This window comes from Miniopterus schreibersii (genome assembly GCF_964146895.1).
Source record: "Miniopterus schreibersii genome assembly, chromosome: 9".
NCBI classification, from domain to species: Eukaryota; Metazoa; Chordata; class Mammalia; order Chiroptera; family Miniopteridae; genus Miniopterus; species Miniopterus schreibersii.
This window is the reverse complement of record NC_138118.1, coordinates 80,595,951-80,612,791: the sequence shown is the minus strand read 5'-3', so window position 1 is coordinate 80,612,791 and position 16,841 is coordinate 80,595,951. Positions and strand designations below refer to the sequence as shown.

Here is a 16,841-nt window from a genome sequence, read left to right as displayed (position 1 = left end):
ACCCCAGAGTTTGGGGGAAATAGTACAGGAACAAGTAGGCTCTAAATGACACAAGCTGTGAAGGTTAGAAAACTCAGGGGCAGCAAACTGATAAAGCAAATAACTGTTTCAGTAGATGCAGGTCAAGAGTATCAATTACTTAATCACGTAACCATGCACCTGAGTTGCAAAGAGATTAAAAATAGTAAATCTCAGAATGTTTAAACAGTTTAGAAATAACATCAATTTGTTTGCCTTATATTTACTTGTACATATATTAGTATGTAAATAATGCTACATGATTATGGTTGTATACATATATATTTAAAAGAGGTCTTTCAATAAGTATAAAATAAAATGACAAAGTTCATAAAGATGGAATTGACGAAAACTAATTTCTTTCAAAAAGCAATACCCTAGTTACTTTGATATGTTAAACCTTCGGGTTAAACAAAAATGATACTTAAAAAATATTGTGCACTTTCGGGTAAGATAACATCTGAGCACACTTATCTAACTTCACTGCCCCTAATTCTAAAATATAACTCATTAATAGAGTTCAATAAATTCAGAAGTATATCAAAGTAATATCTACAGAATAAAATTTTTATTTTCTCCTGGAATTAGTATAGACATAAACAGACAGGAGAAAGGAGACATTCTACTTGCCTCCTGACTATACAGAGGAACAAACCACACGGAAGTCAATGGAAGGAAACCCAATAAAACCTGGAATGAGAGACAGGCTACGGGGCACTTGCAATATAACATCTTCCACACTCACCTTTGGGAACCACATAAGATGAAGGAGGTCACACTAAGTTTGGGTTCCGTGGTAGCAAGTCTACACCAAACTTATGTTTGCTATAAAAGGAAACATTGACTCCCCCTACCACATGAAACATGCAATACAGATTTAGCTAAGAAATGAATATTGGGATCCGGAATTCAAAATTCCAATATTTTCAAACGTATTATCTACAGCGAATATGTAAGGAAATGAATTTCCCACTTTTCAACTTATAAAAGAATTAAACAAGTGGCCAAATTAAATAAAGTTTAACATACATATATAATTTTCCTACCTATGTGCCATTTTTTATCAAAGAGAAACTATAATGAAAGAAAATGTGGCACATACCAAAAAAGGCACTTTAGAACTCACAAATAACAACAACAAAAAAAGAGAAAAGGAAACCTCTAAAGCTTCCCTGAAAGTCATAAAAGGAGACCTCAGTGACCTGAGAGAGAACATATTCCTGTAAGAGAGAACTCACTATTGTAAAAATGTCATTTTCCCTTCAATTACACTATAAATCCCCCAGGGACTTTTATGGAACTTGCCAGGCCCCCTTAAAGCGTCTGGAAGTGAAACTGTGCAATGATGCCGTGTATGTTCTGCAGCGGAGAACATGGAGCAGAGGATTCCCCGCCTGACAACGGAACATACACACAGCTTGGGACACGGGGTGATATTAGCAGAGGTGTGTGTGGGCTCATCATCCTGAACCCTGAATGTGAATCATGTTTTAAAGCCTTAGTTTTCACATGTATGCCTTAAGGACCTACCCAGCTGCCTTACCAACAAAAGCAAGCAGAAACTTTGACTGGCATCAAGCTTTAAAAGTCCCTGTCTAGCATCATCCCAAATATAAGGATTATTGTTTTTCTATGTACCTGCTCTGCCCCCTGATCATTAATTCCTTGACATCCAGAATTGTCCTGGGGTCTTCATTGTGTGGAGTTCCTCCCTACTTGTCTGTTATTAGAATCCTAAGAATTTCTTTACCTAGGAATTTGGGAGTAAAACAGTGAAATCCTGACACAATTAGGCTTGTTAAAGCTCTAATCTTATGAAGTTCAAGTTGTTTTGCAGCCCTACCAAAATTCTGCTAATGCAGCTATCACTGGCTCCCTTTGAACAAAATGCTGCTAAGAATGCAGTTCTTTGGGGTCTTTTTAACTGCTGACACTATTATCAGTGTCCCCCATTTTCTCTCCTGTTTCCCAGAAAGAGAAACTAAGAAAACAATCCCATTTACTACTGGAGTTTAAAAAAAAAGCTACTTAGGACTAAATTTAATCAAGGAGGTAAAAGACCTGTACTCAGAAAAGTATAGGACACTGGAGAAAAAAGCTGAGGAAAGTACAAGCAAGCAGAAGCATATACCATGTTCATGGATTGGAAAGAATTAACATCATTAAATGCCCATGCTGCCCAAAGCACTCTACAGATTCAACGCAATTCCTAACTGACAATTCCTAATGGAAAATATGAACTCTGAAACAGAGGAGGTTAGGTCTCTAGGATGGCATAAGCCCAGGTTCCCTCTCACATCATCGTCTCTGTGATGGCCAGTCTGTATCATTAAAGTTTAGATTGGTCATGAATTCAACGTATACTTTTTGAATGCCACTAGGCCAAGCACCAAAATGAATACATGACAAAATAAAAAACCGGTGAGCATCAAGGTAACAAAACTGCAAAAACACAAATATTCATTCTCAAAGCATGACATAAAAATGAATAATAATTATACAAGTATATAGATGCAGATCTAATTGCACTGAGAGAAATTGGGGGGCAAGAGAATACTTGCTAAATTTGTCATTCTACATCAAGACAGTCAGTAGCAATGGGATTGTTCTTGAATATGGCAACTGTGACAACCATGTCTCACCACATGTTATTTTAAATCTATTGTATAAACTCTGAATTATTTAAAATAAGAGCAAAACCAAAAATATACATATGTAATAGTACAATTAATGAAAATAATTGTAAATTGCATAAAAAAATAATACATAAAAAGGTGTGCCAGATATAAATGTATAAAAATAAATTCTCCATTAGGTGAAAACAACCCTTTCATTTGGATAAAGGCAATAAATTCCAAAACTATGCTGTTTATTTGAGAAATACCTAAAGCACGAGAGTAAAATAGTAAAAATGAAATGATACATGTACATACTTTTGAAGATAGAGAATTTTTAAGTGGTTTTTTTTTTTTTTTTTTTGGTATGTGACGTGCATCAGAATGGATATAGGTAAGTAATATGTCCAAACACCTGTAGAGGCTGGTACTATAGGTGGTTTTATAATTTGTAATTTCTGTATTTCCAGGTGTGTGTTTTTTCTGAAAAGAAGTATACATTAACATTAGAAAGGAGGTGAAGTTATTATGAAAAAAACAATCATTTCTGGCTTATTTACTATTTTTTCTTTGACAGAATATGTCTCACCTCCTTGCCTAATTAAGTAGTCAGGTCAGTCCTTTGTTATTTTAGCAGAGATGAATAAGTCTGGGAATTAATGGCTATGAACAGGGAATATTTTGAGACATCACGACCTTGATTTCAATGTGTCTCTGTGAACGCAATGTAGGAAATGAGCTGGAAAGTGTTTGTTTTTCATCGTTTGAAGGAATGTTTATTTTTACCTGATGTACTTGCCCCCGAAGCTCTTGAGATTTCTATTGTTCCACTTTTCAATTAATTGACAGCTTTGAAGTGTTTATTTCATTTGGTAAGTGATGCATGCACTGCAAATGTTTAACTACGACAGAGATGAAACATTGTCCTGTTTTGAGCTTGAGGTACAATATAAATTTTAAAATGGTTCTTTTAATCATTTTTATTAGGAGACTTTAACCAGCCATCAGCTCCCCCCACCCTTGGATCCTGCAGATGGTTCTCTTGTCCCAAAGCATTTCTGATCATTCACAGGCTCATACATCCAGAGCTAATTTCTTTAAAACCCCCTTACATTTCTTCCTTTTGCTAATTTTACCATAACTAGAGACTTTTCTTTCCCTCTCTTCATAAAGTCTTCCTGGCCTCTCTTCTTTCCATCTATTCCTGAGCTATTTTAAGTTCTCTTTTTAATGCTGAGAGATGAAATTCGGGTCCAGTCTTTCTCCACAGACATGCACATCCCAGCTCGTGCCAAAGCTCAGCATAGCAGAAGCTTCTAATGAGCAGGACTCTCCTGAGTTTGAAGGAATGTTATTAAGCATGAATTCTGAAGTCTCATTCCCTTCCCCAAACACAAGTATTTCTTCGTAATACATCACATACTCTCCCCAAAGGGAGTTCAATGGATTAATAATAAGAGTCATAAATCAAACATTAGTGTTCCAAGTCTAAATTTTGCACATTTGTCTCTTAAACCCCACCCCAACTGAGAACTGATACATATTCATCCTTGGTCAGTCTAACTCTATTACCGGACTAAGTGACTCAGCCTACGTCTAAGACTGGACTCTTTCCTGGAGCATGTATCTTTTCTAAAGATTGCTTCTTGTCATCAGTCTCTCAATAAAAATTAAAAAAAAAAAAAATTAAAAAAATCCCCTAAATTCTTAGAAATCAAATAAATGATTTTTGGATATAGTGGGTATGAACAGATTCTAAATAAAGGCACCATTAGGGCTTCACGTTATCTATGTTTTTATAAGAAGAAGCCGTTTCAGATCCAGGCTTATTCTATATAGAAGAGTGTGTTGAAAAAGTGGAGTGTTAGCAAATATCTTTCAAAATATATTTTTACAGGTCTGTCTGTAAACCATATTGCTAGTTAGTCTGAAAAGTCTAAATTATTCAAGTTAAACCTGAATATTTTATTGAAATACCTAAAATCTCTAGTGTTTAATGTCACTTACCATTTTATACTTGTATTTAAATTGAATAAAGCTTTGAATTTAAATAATTTCCAATTCTAAAGTGCAAATAACTCCAAAAAAATTGACAAGTCTGATACCTTAAAATTTGCAATTCAGATTTTACAAGGAAAATAGAATAATCAATTTTCTTTATATATAGACATATATTCCCTTTGTAAAGAAGAAATACTCCCAGAGAAGATCATTAAATCACTGTATGACTTGCTACAGGTGGTATGTAACTTCACTCCTGTCAGTTTTGCTATCACGATTAGCATTGCTGTTGACAATATTTGCAATCATCGGCTTACCTTTTGCTCGTCTATTTAGAATGCTTATGAATAAAACTCTTCTTTTTAAATATAATTTCATAAAAAATATTTTGAAAAATCTCAAAGTTAAATTTTAACACTTATAATAATTGAACATATTTATTCAAATCAGGCTAATTCTACTTGATGTTTACTATGGAGCATTCACCATGTTACATGCAATTATTTTTGTTTTCTTTCACTTCCCCAAAGAAATGCAAATCATCTTATTCAACTTTAGCCAGCAAAAAAGAATGCTCACCCAAGATGTATGAATTTAAGCGCACTTACAGCCTTCTGAGGATGATCTATAACACCTGTTTTCAATTAAAGTGCAGGAAATACCCTGTATAATGCATATTCTGTCAGAAAAGCAATATGGGAAACAAACGCTAACATTTCATGAGGCTGCTACATCACTGCGTATTGAAAAGGTAAGTCAATCAATCAATCTTGGGGAAAAATTACTGGTGTTCATTTCATGTGAAATACTGAACCACGTATTCAAAGGGAAATATAATGGGGAGACCTACTTCTCAAAGTTTCTGCATTATAATTGGCAGCATCCTAGTATAACAGGAGCCAAAAAAGAAGAAAAAATAATGCTTCCCTTGGGTACCTAGTGGGAAGAAATAGTATAGTACTTAGAGAAAGTGAAAGTAATGAGACAGGGTAAAAGACAGAATGCTGGAAATGGAAGAGAGGACGACCTTTCCTTATCACATACGTAGGACGTAAGTAGAGGGACACTGCATAAAGAAAAAGAAAATCTATCCACCTGTTAAACAACCAGAGGGGAAAATATCTTAAACTAAGTTTCACAAAATAATTCCATCTTCAATACCTCCAGCCCTGGACAGAGAACTTTAGGAGCGTCCTGAGCGGAATGCAGCTGCCCTTCTTAGAGGACTCATACTGTCAGCCCCGAAGCCTCGGGGACTTCTACTGAGAGGCTTCTGTGACCATTAATCCACTTCCTAGTGAGTGGTCTTGACAAATTCAAGAAGAAAAGTCAAGGATTGGTCAACTGTCATTCTCACTCTTCCCCTGGCAACTCGTCTGGCTTTGTGCAGACCTGTGCATAGAGCTCACAAAGGGCTTAGTATGAAAGGCGCTGGGAAGAGCCCTTGAAATTGAAATGTTTGAAATGTCAGAGGATTCAATGAAGTTGGGTGAGCCTGGCCTCATTTTCTCTGGTCAATAAAGGCTTTTCAGGCAGTGCAAAGCTAGGTTGTAGCAGTGCACTTTATATAAATAAAAGAATCTTCACATGAGACATCTGTTTTAATTAAAGCTGGAAAATGAAGTGTTGCGTTGGAGAAACAAAGCTATCTCTTCTCTCAGCTTTCTGTTCGGCAGGTACCTGTCTGAATTGAAAATCAGAAATGCCTACATTGTAACTGCAATGCCTGGGCAGGCTTTTTCAGCTCTCTGGGGTACCAGAGAGACATTTACATTTAAGCACCTCACATCCCGAGTGCTAATCCGCCTTCTGAGGAGCTGTAGTGTCTTTCTAAGAATTCTGCCAGAAATCAAAATCATCATCATTTGTGAGTCATACTAGGTTTTAGGCAGCTAACCGCAGAGAATGTTATCCTCACCTGGAGATTTGCGGTAGATCCAGTCAGGAGGCCGGTGGCAGATCAAGAGAATGAACTGGAGCTGGGTATCCCCTACCTCTACCCCTGGAGAGGGAGAGACAGGGATGGTGCTCAGTGGGCATCCTTAGAGAACACTAGCACTGAGCTTAGAAAAACAAAACCAATGTACAAATCAAAGGCTGGAAGAGAGTGGGAATGCAGACACAGCCTGCGCCAGGGTCTCTGAAACAGGAAAAGGGTAGTGGGATGGGTGTGAAGCAAGGTTGTCCCAAAAGCTACTATAAGTCGGGCTGGAGTGTCCTCACTTAGCTGTTCTTTGCTGCTGAGACACAGAGCAAGTTTCAAAGGGTCAGGTTGGATCAAAGGTAGGAAGTCAGGATACGTAGGTAATAAGCAAGATTGAAATCTCCAAAATTAGAGAGCACAATAAAGATTTCAACTATGATATATTCCATATCCTAGTGAGAATATTCAGATTTATTGTAGTGCCTGGGATAGAAATAGATTGCAGAGCATTTGACCATTGTTAAAACCCTTGCTTGTCAAACTCTGTTATATACAAACCTCCCTTTGTTAGCTGAGTTACATTTTTTTTAATTTAAAAATAAATATTATTCTTTAAACACTGATGCTACTTTCCATGATTTTCCACAATACCCATGATCATAGAGGATGCGTCTGTTGTGATGACGGCCCACTCGAATAGGGTACCTATCCTGCCATCTACTGGGAACTACTTCAAATTACAGACAGACACACAAGGTGAGAAATGATGCTAAAAAAAAAAAAAGTCCACCCCGTGTAAGTGACATAACCGTAAAATTCCTGGTGGATGAAAGAAGTAAAAATAAGCACCATGTGATAACTCTGCCTTCGTTTCTAAACGAACACAAACAGACTGTGAATTTCTCACTCAATGTGTCCTACGTGATTTTGTTGGTGCAATTCACAGCTGGTCACCTGATTGTTCTACATTTGACACACAGGGATGTTTCAAACTTTTATTAATAAAAGAGGTAAGTTTAGTTTATTCAGTATGGAATGGGAAATTATCAGTGCTTCTTAAATTCACGTTTTATACTAAGTACTGGTATTCTGATGTGTCATAAAAGGTGCAATTTAAGGCAAATAGTACAGAAAACCATGGGAAATGTAATATAACTCATCAAAATGCAGACTTTAAAGTTTGTTTCATTGTATTGCTAACAAATTGCATCCAGAAAAATTTGGTGATAAAGTAACCACTACATGGTGGTAACATTTCGGGTAAGAAGAGCAAGCCTAAGAGGAGGTACGATCTAATTTCACCTTCACCACACAAAGCATTTAGATGGGTCATTTTTCATCAACATTCCTTTAATAAGATCCTAAGGATCTGGAAACCAATGAAACAAACCAAACTAGCAAATATTTCTTGGGTACCCACAATGTATGGTACCCAAGCCTGTAGAAACATTTTTACATTTGTCTACAAGAGAAGTAGGGTGTCTTGTTATTAGGCCAATGTGCTGATCACAAATAATATGTATCAAAAATATTTCATTATTATATCTGACTTTGTTTTATATGATAAAATTCAATCATCAGAAGATTTACTCCATTGGGAATTTTATATTCTTCATCTGAGGTTGACAAATGCTAAGAAAGCAAAAAACTCGATCTCTGCCGTCTATCAGCGTTTGTAAACATTGCAGAAGTGACTTGTATTCACAGAGCTACATATGCCTTTGCCGTCTGATCTCTGAATTGCGCTTAAGGCTGATGACATACAGCATCAACCTTGAAGAAGTCTATGGCGGCAAAGGTCCCTGACAGTGCGTCCCACTCTCCCATGGGCTTTGGCTGGGACGTACGTAGAAGTCGTGCTCGACAGGTGAGGGCTGTCACCCAATAACTACACAGCAACAGGCTCTGTGGATTCCCTTCCAATAAGTCTGTTGTTCAGTGCAATGTCCTTTGCTATCAAAACAGTCCTCAATATATATGACTGAATTTATGCTCCTGTGGGTTAAATTTATATCCTCGGTAAAAACAGAAAACAGCGTGACATTGTACGTTCAGGATCTTATCAGTGAGCTCCACGGAGCGACACCTCATCACGAGAACCCTCCTGAAAATTCCCTTTCATGTCGAAATTAATGTTCAAATATCGGATTTATAGCATCTGCTAGTCTCAGGTTTCTCTTCTAAGGCATGAATGTTTTCCACTTATTCACCTAGATCCCACTCTATATTACAGGATTATTTTTTTTGAGCTTAAGGGGAGAATTGCAGTACCCTTTTTTTAGCTTCGACATTCTGAAGAACAAATTAGGAGTTCTTTACCTGGATTTCAGTATATTGATTTTCTTTAGTATTTCGGGTTCAATTCTTTCTATAGCAGGAGAAAAACAGACTCATTACCCCAGGAGATTTACATGTGGCCATGTACTGGTGATATGGCGGAGAAACGCTACACGGAGCAAACGTCCACTCAAAAAGTTTGACTTACAGAGGAAAAGGCGACGGTGCCGTTCCACAAAATCTATTCGCCTTCTCCGAAGTCATGAAGAAAGGGGGTGACAGTGTCTCCTAAATGTCCCCCACTGCCGCAGAGCGCTGATCCTGCCTGGGCCTGGCCTTCTCACTGCAATACCCTATGTCAGGAGGGAGCCAGGCTTAACCGCATCGATCAACTGGACTGAATCGTCACAAGTCTGGGAAAACATCTTCCAGGTGCGTCCGATCAGATCCACCACTGGTCCTGGAGCCCACATCACGGTCTGCAGGCTGCTTTTCTGATATGATCACGTCAGCCTAACAAAAACAATGCACCTTCCCGAGCACATCGAGACGTCAAGCTGGCCTCATTCATGAAAGCTCATTCCAAATGATGGCCTCTCTCGAGAGACCAGCAGTGTCATCAGTTTGCAGCAGGTTCTTCTTTCTTTTATTTTCTCCTGTTCTATTACTTTCGGTTAGACTGCATCTACTCCAAAATGCAGAAGTGCTTTGAAAGGATAAATGTGGGTTATACAGCGGATCATCCAATTAATAAAAATCACTCGCTAACACGTGTATCCCTGAAACACATATATATGCATTTGGTTTTTTTGAATGAACACCTTCTTAAAATAAAAAATGTTTCCATGTCTAGTGCATTTTAATCGGCACTGTGCTTATGCGTGTCATCCACGTAGTAGGTATAGCTGAATTTTGCTGATTTTCAGGCAGTAGGTGGCTTCATTGTATAATTACACCACAATCACTCATCGACCCCATTCTCCATGTCCACTTACGTTACTCCAGTTTTTGTCAATTATGACTAACACTGCAGGAGCACTTTCTGACAAGTCTCGCTGCACCCGAGCACCCATATATATTGAACATAGAGTGGGATTTTCAACATCATAGAAGATCTCTACTTTCAGTCAATAGATAATACCAAACGGTTTATACTAAATTTTACTGCCTCCCACCCCAGACAGTGTATGAGAGATGCTATTGCTCCAAACTCTTGTAGAAACTGGTGCTGTCAACCTTTACAGCCATCAGGAGGCTGTTCGGCGGAGCCCTATAGTGGTTCTTACTTGCATTCAACCAGGGATCCGTGACGTCTCACGCCTTTCCATGTTTTCATTGACCATTTTGATACCTGTTCTGAGAAGTGCCTGGTTGAGTCTGTTGCCCATTTCTGTTTGGATTCTGTGTTTCTCCTATTGATTTATCTTTCCCCCCCTGTATCCTAGATATGAGTCTTTTCTACATTATGTGTTTTGCAAATATTTTCACCTGTCTTTTCTCTCTTACTGGTGACTTATGATCCACAATTTTGATGTAGTCCAATTTTGTTATTGTTAATGCTTTGGGGATTCTTGTTTAAAAATATTTCTCTACCCAAGGTCATGACGACGTTCTTCCATATCTTCTAAAATCTTTCCTGTTGTGCCTTCCGAATTCTACGACGCACCCGCAGCTGCTACTCCACATATGGTATAGAGTCCAGGTTCTTTTCTTCTTTACAGGTACCCAGCTGGCACTGTCTCATTTACTGAAACAGCAATCTTTTCCCACTTGCCTGCAGGGCCGCCTTGGACTATATACAATAGTAAGTGGTATTTTTCTGTGTCTGGTTTCATGTCTTCTTTGTCTCACAAATACTGGGGATGGAAGCCAGCTTGGGCGAGTGCTGGCCATGCCTCACCCTGAAGAAATAAGGTGATAGATTTATTCCTCTTATGATTTTGGGGTAAACTAAAGAGGAAATACCACAATAATGTAAGGACATGAGTGCATGCACACTCACAGACACACGCACGCGCGCACTAACTTCCTCAAAAAAAGAGTCAGCCCCCTTTTTTGTTCCTGACTTTCCATAGAACATCTTAGAACAGACTTTTGCCTTCCGATGCACTTTATTATCTTACATACATCTATATAATACTTAAATAGTATTTTTCAAAACTAACATATGCAGCATTTGGAAAGACAATTTGAGACATTTTATATGTAAATGTACACATGGGCTTGTACCAGTTCTCTAAAAGCTGCGATTCCGCATGTTTCGTCACATCGCCTCGCTAACACAGAGCTTGCAAATAATCAGGACTCAGAACAGGGGGCGCCCAGTTTCCCAGGGAATTCAAAGCTCACACGATGCCTAAAAAGCTTCCCACCTTATCAACTGAATCATGCAAGTCCTACTCTCCAGAAACCCAGTGTCCCTTCACGTGGTATAAAGTCAGTATTCGCAGTAAGACTCCGTGAGGCCACAGTGAAGGCAAGTGGCCCTTCAGAGTCAGAGCTACCTAGTTCCACCCTGCGGCAGGTGCGGGACAGTCTTCCTTCCTCCTGTAAAAAGCCCTACTTTCCCAATAACCATAAACATACACCACAGACTCACAACCAGGACAGTAACGCTGCCTTTAAATAGTGCTAAAAAGTTGCAAAGTACAAAACCTCTCAGAAGGCTAATATAATATGCAAAATAAATGATGAAGCCACTTCATTTAGTGAATGTTAAGTAAGCGTCTTTAGAGACTCACGCCGTCCGTTTATTTCCCTCAGCCGAACAGTCTAATAATATTTTCATTAAATATTTATAGGAAATCAAATGCTGCAAATGGAAAGCATCTCCCTTGACGTTCGAGATGGTTCCAGGCTGGCACCAGCAGTTTGTTATGTTGGTCGGGCTCATTGGCTCTGGCTTAGAAAGATGTCTCCCATTAGCTCTGAGGACCTCGTGTCTGACCTTGGAAGAAAGGCTACTCATCATGTCTTCTAATTTCTAAATTTTTATCTCTTCATTGAGAGTCCTGATGATAGAGAACTGAGTGCCTTTCAAAGTTGAGGTCATCTCATAGCAATTCAGCCAAGGATACTGATGAACACAGCTCATTTTTTGAAGCAACGGTAAATAGGCTCTTTGGTCTCACATGCAATGGCACAGATGTGGACGAGCAGAGCGCTGACTGACAGCGTCCTGCCCGTGTCTTATCCCAGGGCAACTGAGAAGGGTGGCCCTCCTAACACAGCTCGCAGCCCAGGCTTGGGTCTGAAAGAGCTCCTGAGACAGAGGAAACACGATTTTTTGGAGCCTGAAGGGTCCTGAGGTTCTTCCAGAGCACCAGAAAGAACAGCACACCTCCCACACACTCCCACACTCGCGATGCTCCATCTCGATAAATTACCTGGCCACAAAAATTAAGTGGGGCATGCACTCTCCATTTTCCAGATGTGGAAATGAATTTATTCCCTGGAGGCTATTTTAACATGACAGAAATTAAAAGGTCATGAAATGAAGCTTTTAGCTTTACTCCCAGACAAGCGTAGCCCTCTATGATGTATTACCCTCCCGTAAGTGGAGCTAACGCGCCCATTACTTACCCACCTAGAGATTAATTGGTCCTTCATGTGACACAGAAGGCAATGGCCCCCCAATTAAGAGTGAAAAAAAAACAAACTCAGAGCATGAGACAAAACTTGAAATAAGCTTCCATTTCCTTTTAGGTTCTTCTGGTACTTCCCTATCCTGAGCTTAATGTACAGGCATCCTAGATAATTAGGATCTTAATTACTATTGGAGTTTTCCTCTTACCCTACGGACTTGTACAGTTAAATTATTCTAAAAGTTAACTACAGTTGTCTGACTCCTTGGGGAAGTCAGGAAGGAGTGTAATGAAAACTTGCCTCCAGGTTCAAAAAAGGCCTTCTTCTGTAACATATAATGTCTAATTACCCAGGATGGAAACACCACTATTTTACACAGCAATTTACAGTTCCTACCACTGAACTTGGCCGTCCGCTAGCTTGCCGAGTCTGTTAGTGCCCGCGTGTAAATGAGTATGCGGAGCCTAATGGTACATGGAATAGTAAAACGTTAAGATGACTACAGTGACATCCTGGGGACATCGCTCAATAGCACTACACAGCCCATCGCGGCGCCCCTTCCCTCCAGGAAACGTGAACATTAACTTTAAGTCCAGGGACCTAACAGTTGTCTCTTTTCTTTTTAACACACACCGTCAGAGCACCCCCAAGATTACACTGCATCTTCCCTTTGCTAAAACTGCTCCACCTCACTGTCACTACATCCCCTCCTCACGTCCCTTGGCTGACGGCTGCTTCTTGTTAAAACGCTCTTCAGGGAGCACCCTCCAGGGGGCCTTCCCTGGGGTCTCCCCGTCTTGGGCAGGTATTTCCTCCAGGCTCCATAAAGCACCGTGCAGATGTGATCTTCGCAACTTGAGGCACTGGGGTATTTTACAGACTTATGTGCCCCGTTCCTGGCAGAGGAAATATTTTTGAGAGGATGGGACCTAACTTTCTTTGCATTCTCTAAGTTTAGCAGAATATGAAGAACTCATAGGAGCGTTTCAATAATATTTTGCAGGGTGAATGGATGAATGAATGAATGAATGAATGAATGAATGAATGAAGAGCAAAGGCTCTGGCCGACTGCTAAAGCTGAGAGTAAATAGCCATGAGGCGCAGAAAGGGAAATGTCAAGTTCAGTTTAAATACAGTTCTTTTCTTTCTGCACTGATCCTCAAACAAGGCTATGAGAAGAGATCATTGGTTGCTGGTACTTTTATGACATAATGTATTAATAACCAGAGTTAAATGAAAACATTAAATTCATTGTAGGCCCTGGCCAGGTAGCTCAGTTGGTTAGAGTGTCATCCCAATGGGCCAAGGTTGCTGGTTTGATCACCGATCAGGGAGCATAGGGGAGGCAACCGACTCTCTCTCTCTCCCATCCTCTAAAATCAATAAACATATTTTCAGATGAGAATTAAAAAATAAAAATAAAAATCAATTAACAATGAAATTTATAATATCAAACCAAAACCAAATACTCTGATCTTAAATTTTTTAATTCCCATGAAAAGAAAACTTCATTTAGTCTGATCAGAAAAAAAGAGGTTGCCTAAGATTGATAAACTTGGACCCTAGTAAGCAAGGCCTGTGCCCACCATCAAAGCATAATCCTCCCTGTTATCTAATTAGAATCTGGTAACTGTCATTCTGCACATAAATTGAAGTCTTTGAGGCACATTAGACGATACTCTTAACATTTAAATGTTTTTCATCTTTAATCTAATTTATAAACATGAATTAAGCAATCTTCCAAAGTGGCTATTTGAAAATTTTCTCTCTCTTGGAAGTGATTATGCCAAAAATTTCTATTTACTGTCATTGTACTAAATTTTGCAAAGATACGCTTCACAACTAAACCAATCCATCAGTTTCTCCCCAGTTACCATCTATTCTGACACTAGATGATATAAGCATTAGATACTCACACAGCGATTTCCTTGGGGACCTGGAACAGTTTCTCGCATATTCCAGTTTCTTGGGCTTCTCGGGCAGTGGTGCAGTTAGTTCTGTTCCTGGAAATAAAGTGGACAGTGGGGTTTTTTATACCAGGCTCTTTAGGCGGAAATATGTTCACCGCTAAAGATATCACGTAGGTGCCATATTACTGGTGACTCCAAGGAGAATTCAGACCTTTGATTCTAGGTCAGAATATGTTATTTATTTAAATGAGCTTCTCACCAGAATCCAGCAAAATAATAATAAAAAACTTCGACTCTGGTTATTGAGGGTAATCTATGAATTTCCCACATTGCAATCAAATTTTCATTCCATGGAACCCAATGGAGATGGCAGTGATAAAATAAAAGCAAACACTAAGTAACAACACAGCAAACTTTACTTCTGAAGCGCATCCTGTTCTTCTGTTAGTGAGAAAATTTTTGAAGTGTGTTTGCAACCTATAAATTGAGCTATTTGGGAGAAAACCATAAACAAATATGTAATGATAATAACGTGATTCATGAGCAGGAAGGCTTTCAAACCAACCTCCGCCCCCAAAAGTTGCCTTGCTTGGTATAAAGTATATAGTATCAAAAAAGGAGGAAGCCTGTCTAAAGGAATTATCTTTCACTTCTTTTTTTTTTTTTTTAATTCTATTTAAAAAATCTTCCCTGAAGCCTGAGAGAATATTCACAAAATTCAAAAGAGTGTAGGAAGCGCTGACTTTTACAGGCAATAAGGGTTCCTGTTTTACCCAAAGGCTGCAGCAAACGGAGTCCTTTTTAAAACACTTTGCCTTCTCGGCCTACGGAATTCTATTTAAAATGAATCTGCCTTCCGAGTCATGTAGTTTCATCTACTACTTACATCTACAGAAGGCATTTTAGTCCTATGGCACTGAAAAGCAGTATCAGTCATTCTTGACTTTCGAGGGATCACCTCTCTGTGGGATCCCTCTGGCTAAAACCAACTAACATATTCCAGTCTCTGAGTCTCCCCTACTGCCTTCCTCCCCTAGAAAGCAGAGTTTCTAGCACTACAAGGTAGTAAAAATAATTTATTCATTTCCAAGAAGGAAGTTAAATGCAAATACGGCCTCTTTTGAACAAGATAAAGGGCCCAGTGGATAGGCTATTCTAGCAACACCGCCCCTGTGAGAAGCGCTGGAGGGTAGTTATCAGAGAACTGCACCGGTGGAATTTCTCTGTTGCTACTGGGAGTGGGGTTCTTACAATATCTTGAGAAAAAGAATTTTCTAAGACTTGCACAGAAGAATGAGTGATTTTTATTTGTGTCGAGTTACATCCCTCGGGTTGCAAAGTCCCATTTCCCTTAAACCCATCCTGGAAAATGGTCAGCAGAGCTCGGAGCAGAGCCAGTGCCCAGAGCTGCCGTTCCGCGGTGGAGCTGAGTCTGGCAGGGCACAGGCCAGTTGTAACCCATTAGCCCACCGGGTGTGCGGTGTCCACGTGGGCACACGCAGAGGAGGGTGTCCCCTGCAACAAGAGAGCCAGGGGCGCGAGAGGGCCGAGAGAGGGAACTCCCTTTGTTTGGTATCATATATCTCAGATTTTGCTCCTTTGCAGTGGCCAGGCCTATTCTGGCCAATGCCCTGTTCCCAGCTGTGATGGGCAGCTGTGTCACAGGAATTGGGAACTTCTGACATCTTACACCGTAGATGCTTTTTAAAAGCATGGCCCGAAACCGCCTTCCCTACGCCATTCAGACCTCACCGGGCACGCGTCTGTTCTTTCGTCTCCAGGCCCTTTCCCCAGGAGCGGGGGGACAGACCCGCACAGTGTCAAGCGGCACAAACGGCATGCCCACATTGTCTGGCCTTCCCTTTGCTCCTTTCCTGTTAATTAATAAATAACTGCGTTGATTACAACTGAATCAGGTAGAGTGTCCTGACTCACTGGGAGGCTGGCAGACACCTCTTCTGCTTCCCAAAGGCAGGAAAAGGGCATCTCTGGGGTTTGCTGCCTCCTTGACCCCGTCGGACAACAGCAGCCTGCGGCCTCTCCTGATCTCCTTGCCACAGGGGTTCTATCATCTCTCCCCTGGGGCCTCTAAGACACTAGTGCTTAATCTGTAGACTTCCCTTTCATTCCCCTTTCCTCCCAGATGAGGCAGAGATTTTAACCTCGGGGACAGGAACAACCAACGCTGACTGTTCAAAAAAAAAAAAAAAAAAAATTGAATCCTTCTGCCATATGGAATAGTTGGAAATATCAAGAGAAGCTTCCATCTGTTTACATCTCAAAATATTATCCTCACATTATTCAACTTATGTCCCTCATCCTGCTGGAGACTAAAATGTCACAGGCGCTGGGAACTTTTGACATCTCCCTACCGCGTAGATGCTTTTTAAAAGCATGGCCCAAATCTCTGAAGCACTATATAAAGTACATAGTACAGTTCCTGAGACACAGTAAATATCCACTAATAATACTTATTTTTTTGTTATTATTGTGAGGCTATACAAGCACTTG

At 39.8% G+C, this 16,841-nt stretch overlaps 1 protein-coding gene across 2 annotated transcripts in view; it reads right to left on the bottom strand.

The window, feature by feature from the left end:
• Positions 1–16,841, bottom strand: part of LOC308561856 (uncharacterized protein) — a 54,992-nt gene that overhangs the window by 21,870 nt on the left and 16,281 nt on the right. For both annotated transcript variants that reach the window (XR_013999561.1, XM_081147387.1), the window contains exon 2: positions 14,337–14,423. Coding sequence is in view for 1 of the 2 variants with exons in the window: in XM_081147387.1 (XP_081003513.1) it covers positions 14,337–14,375 (39 nt within the window). In the remaining variant the exon portion in view is untranslated. The remainder of the gene's footprint in view (positions 1–14,336; positions 14,424–16,841) is intronic.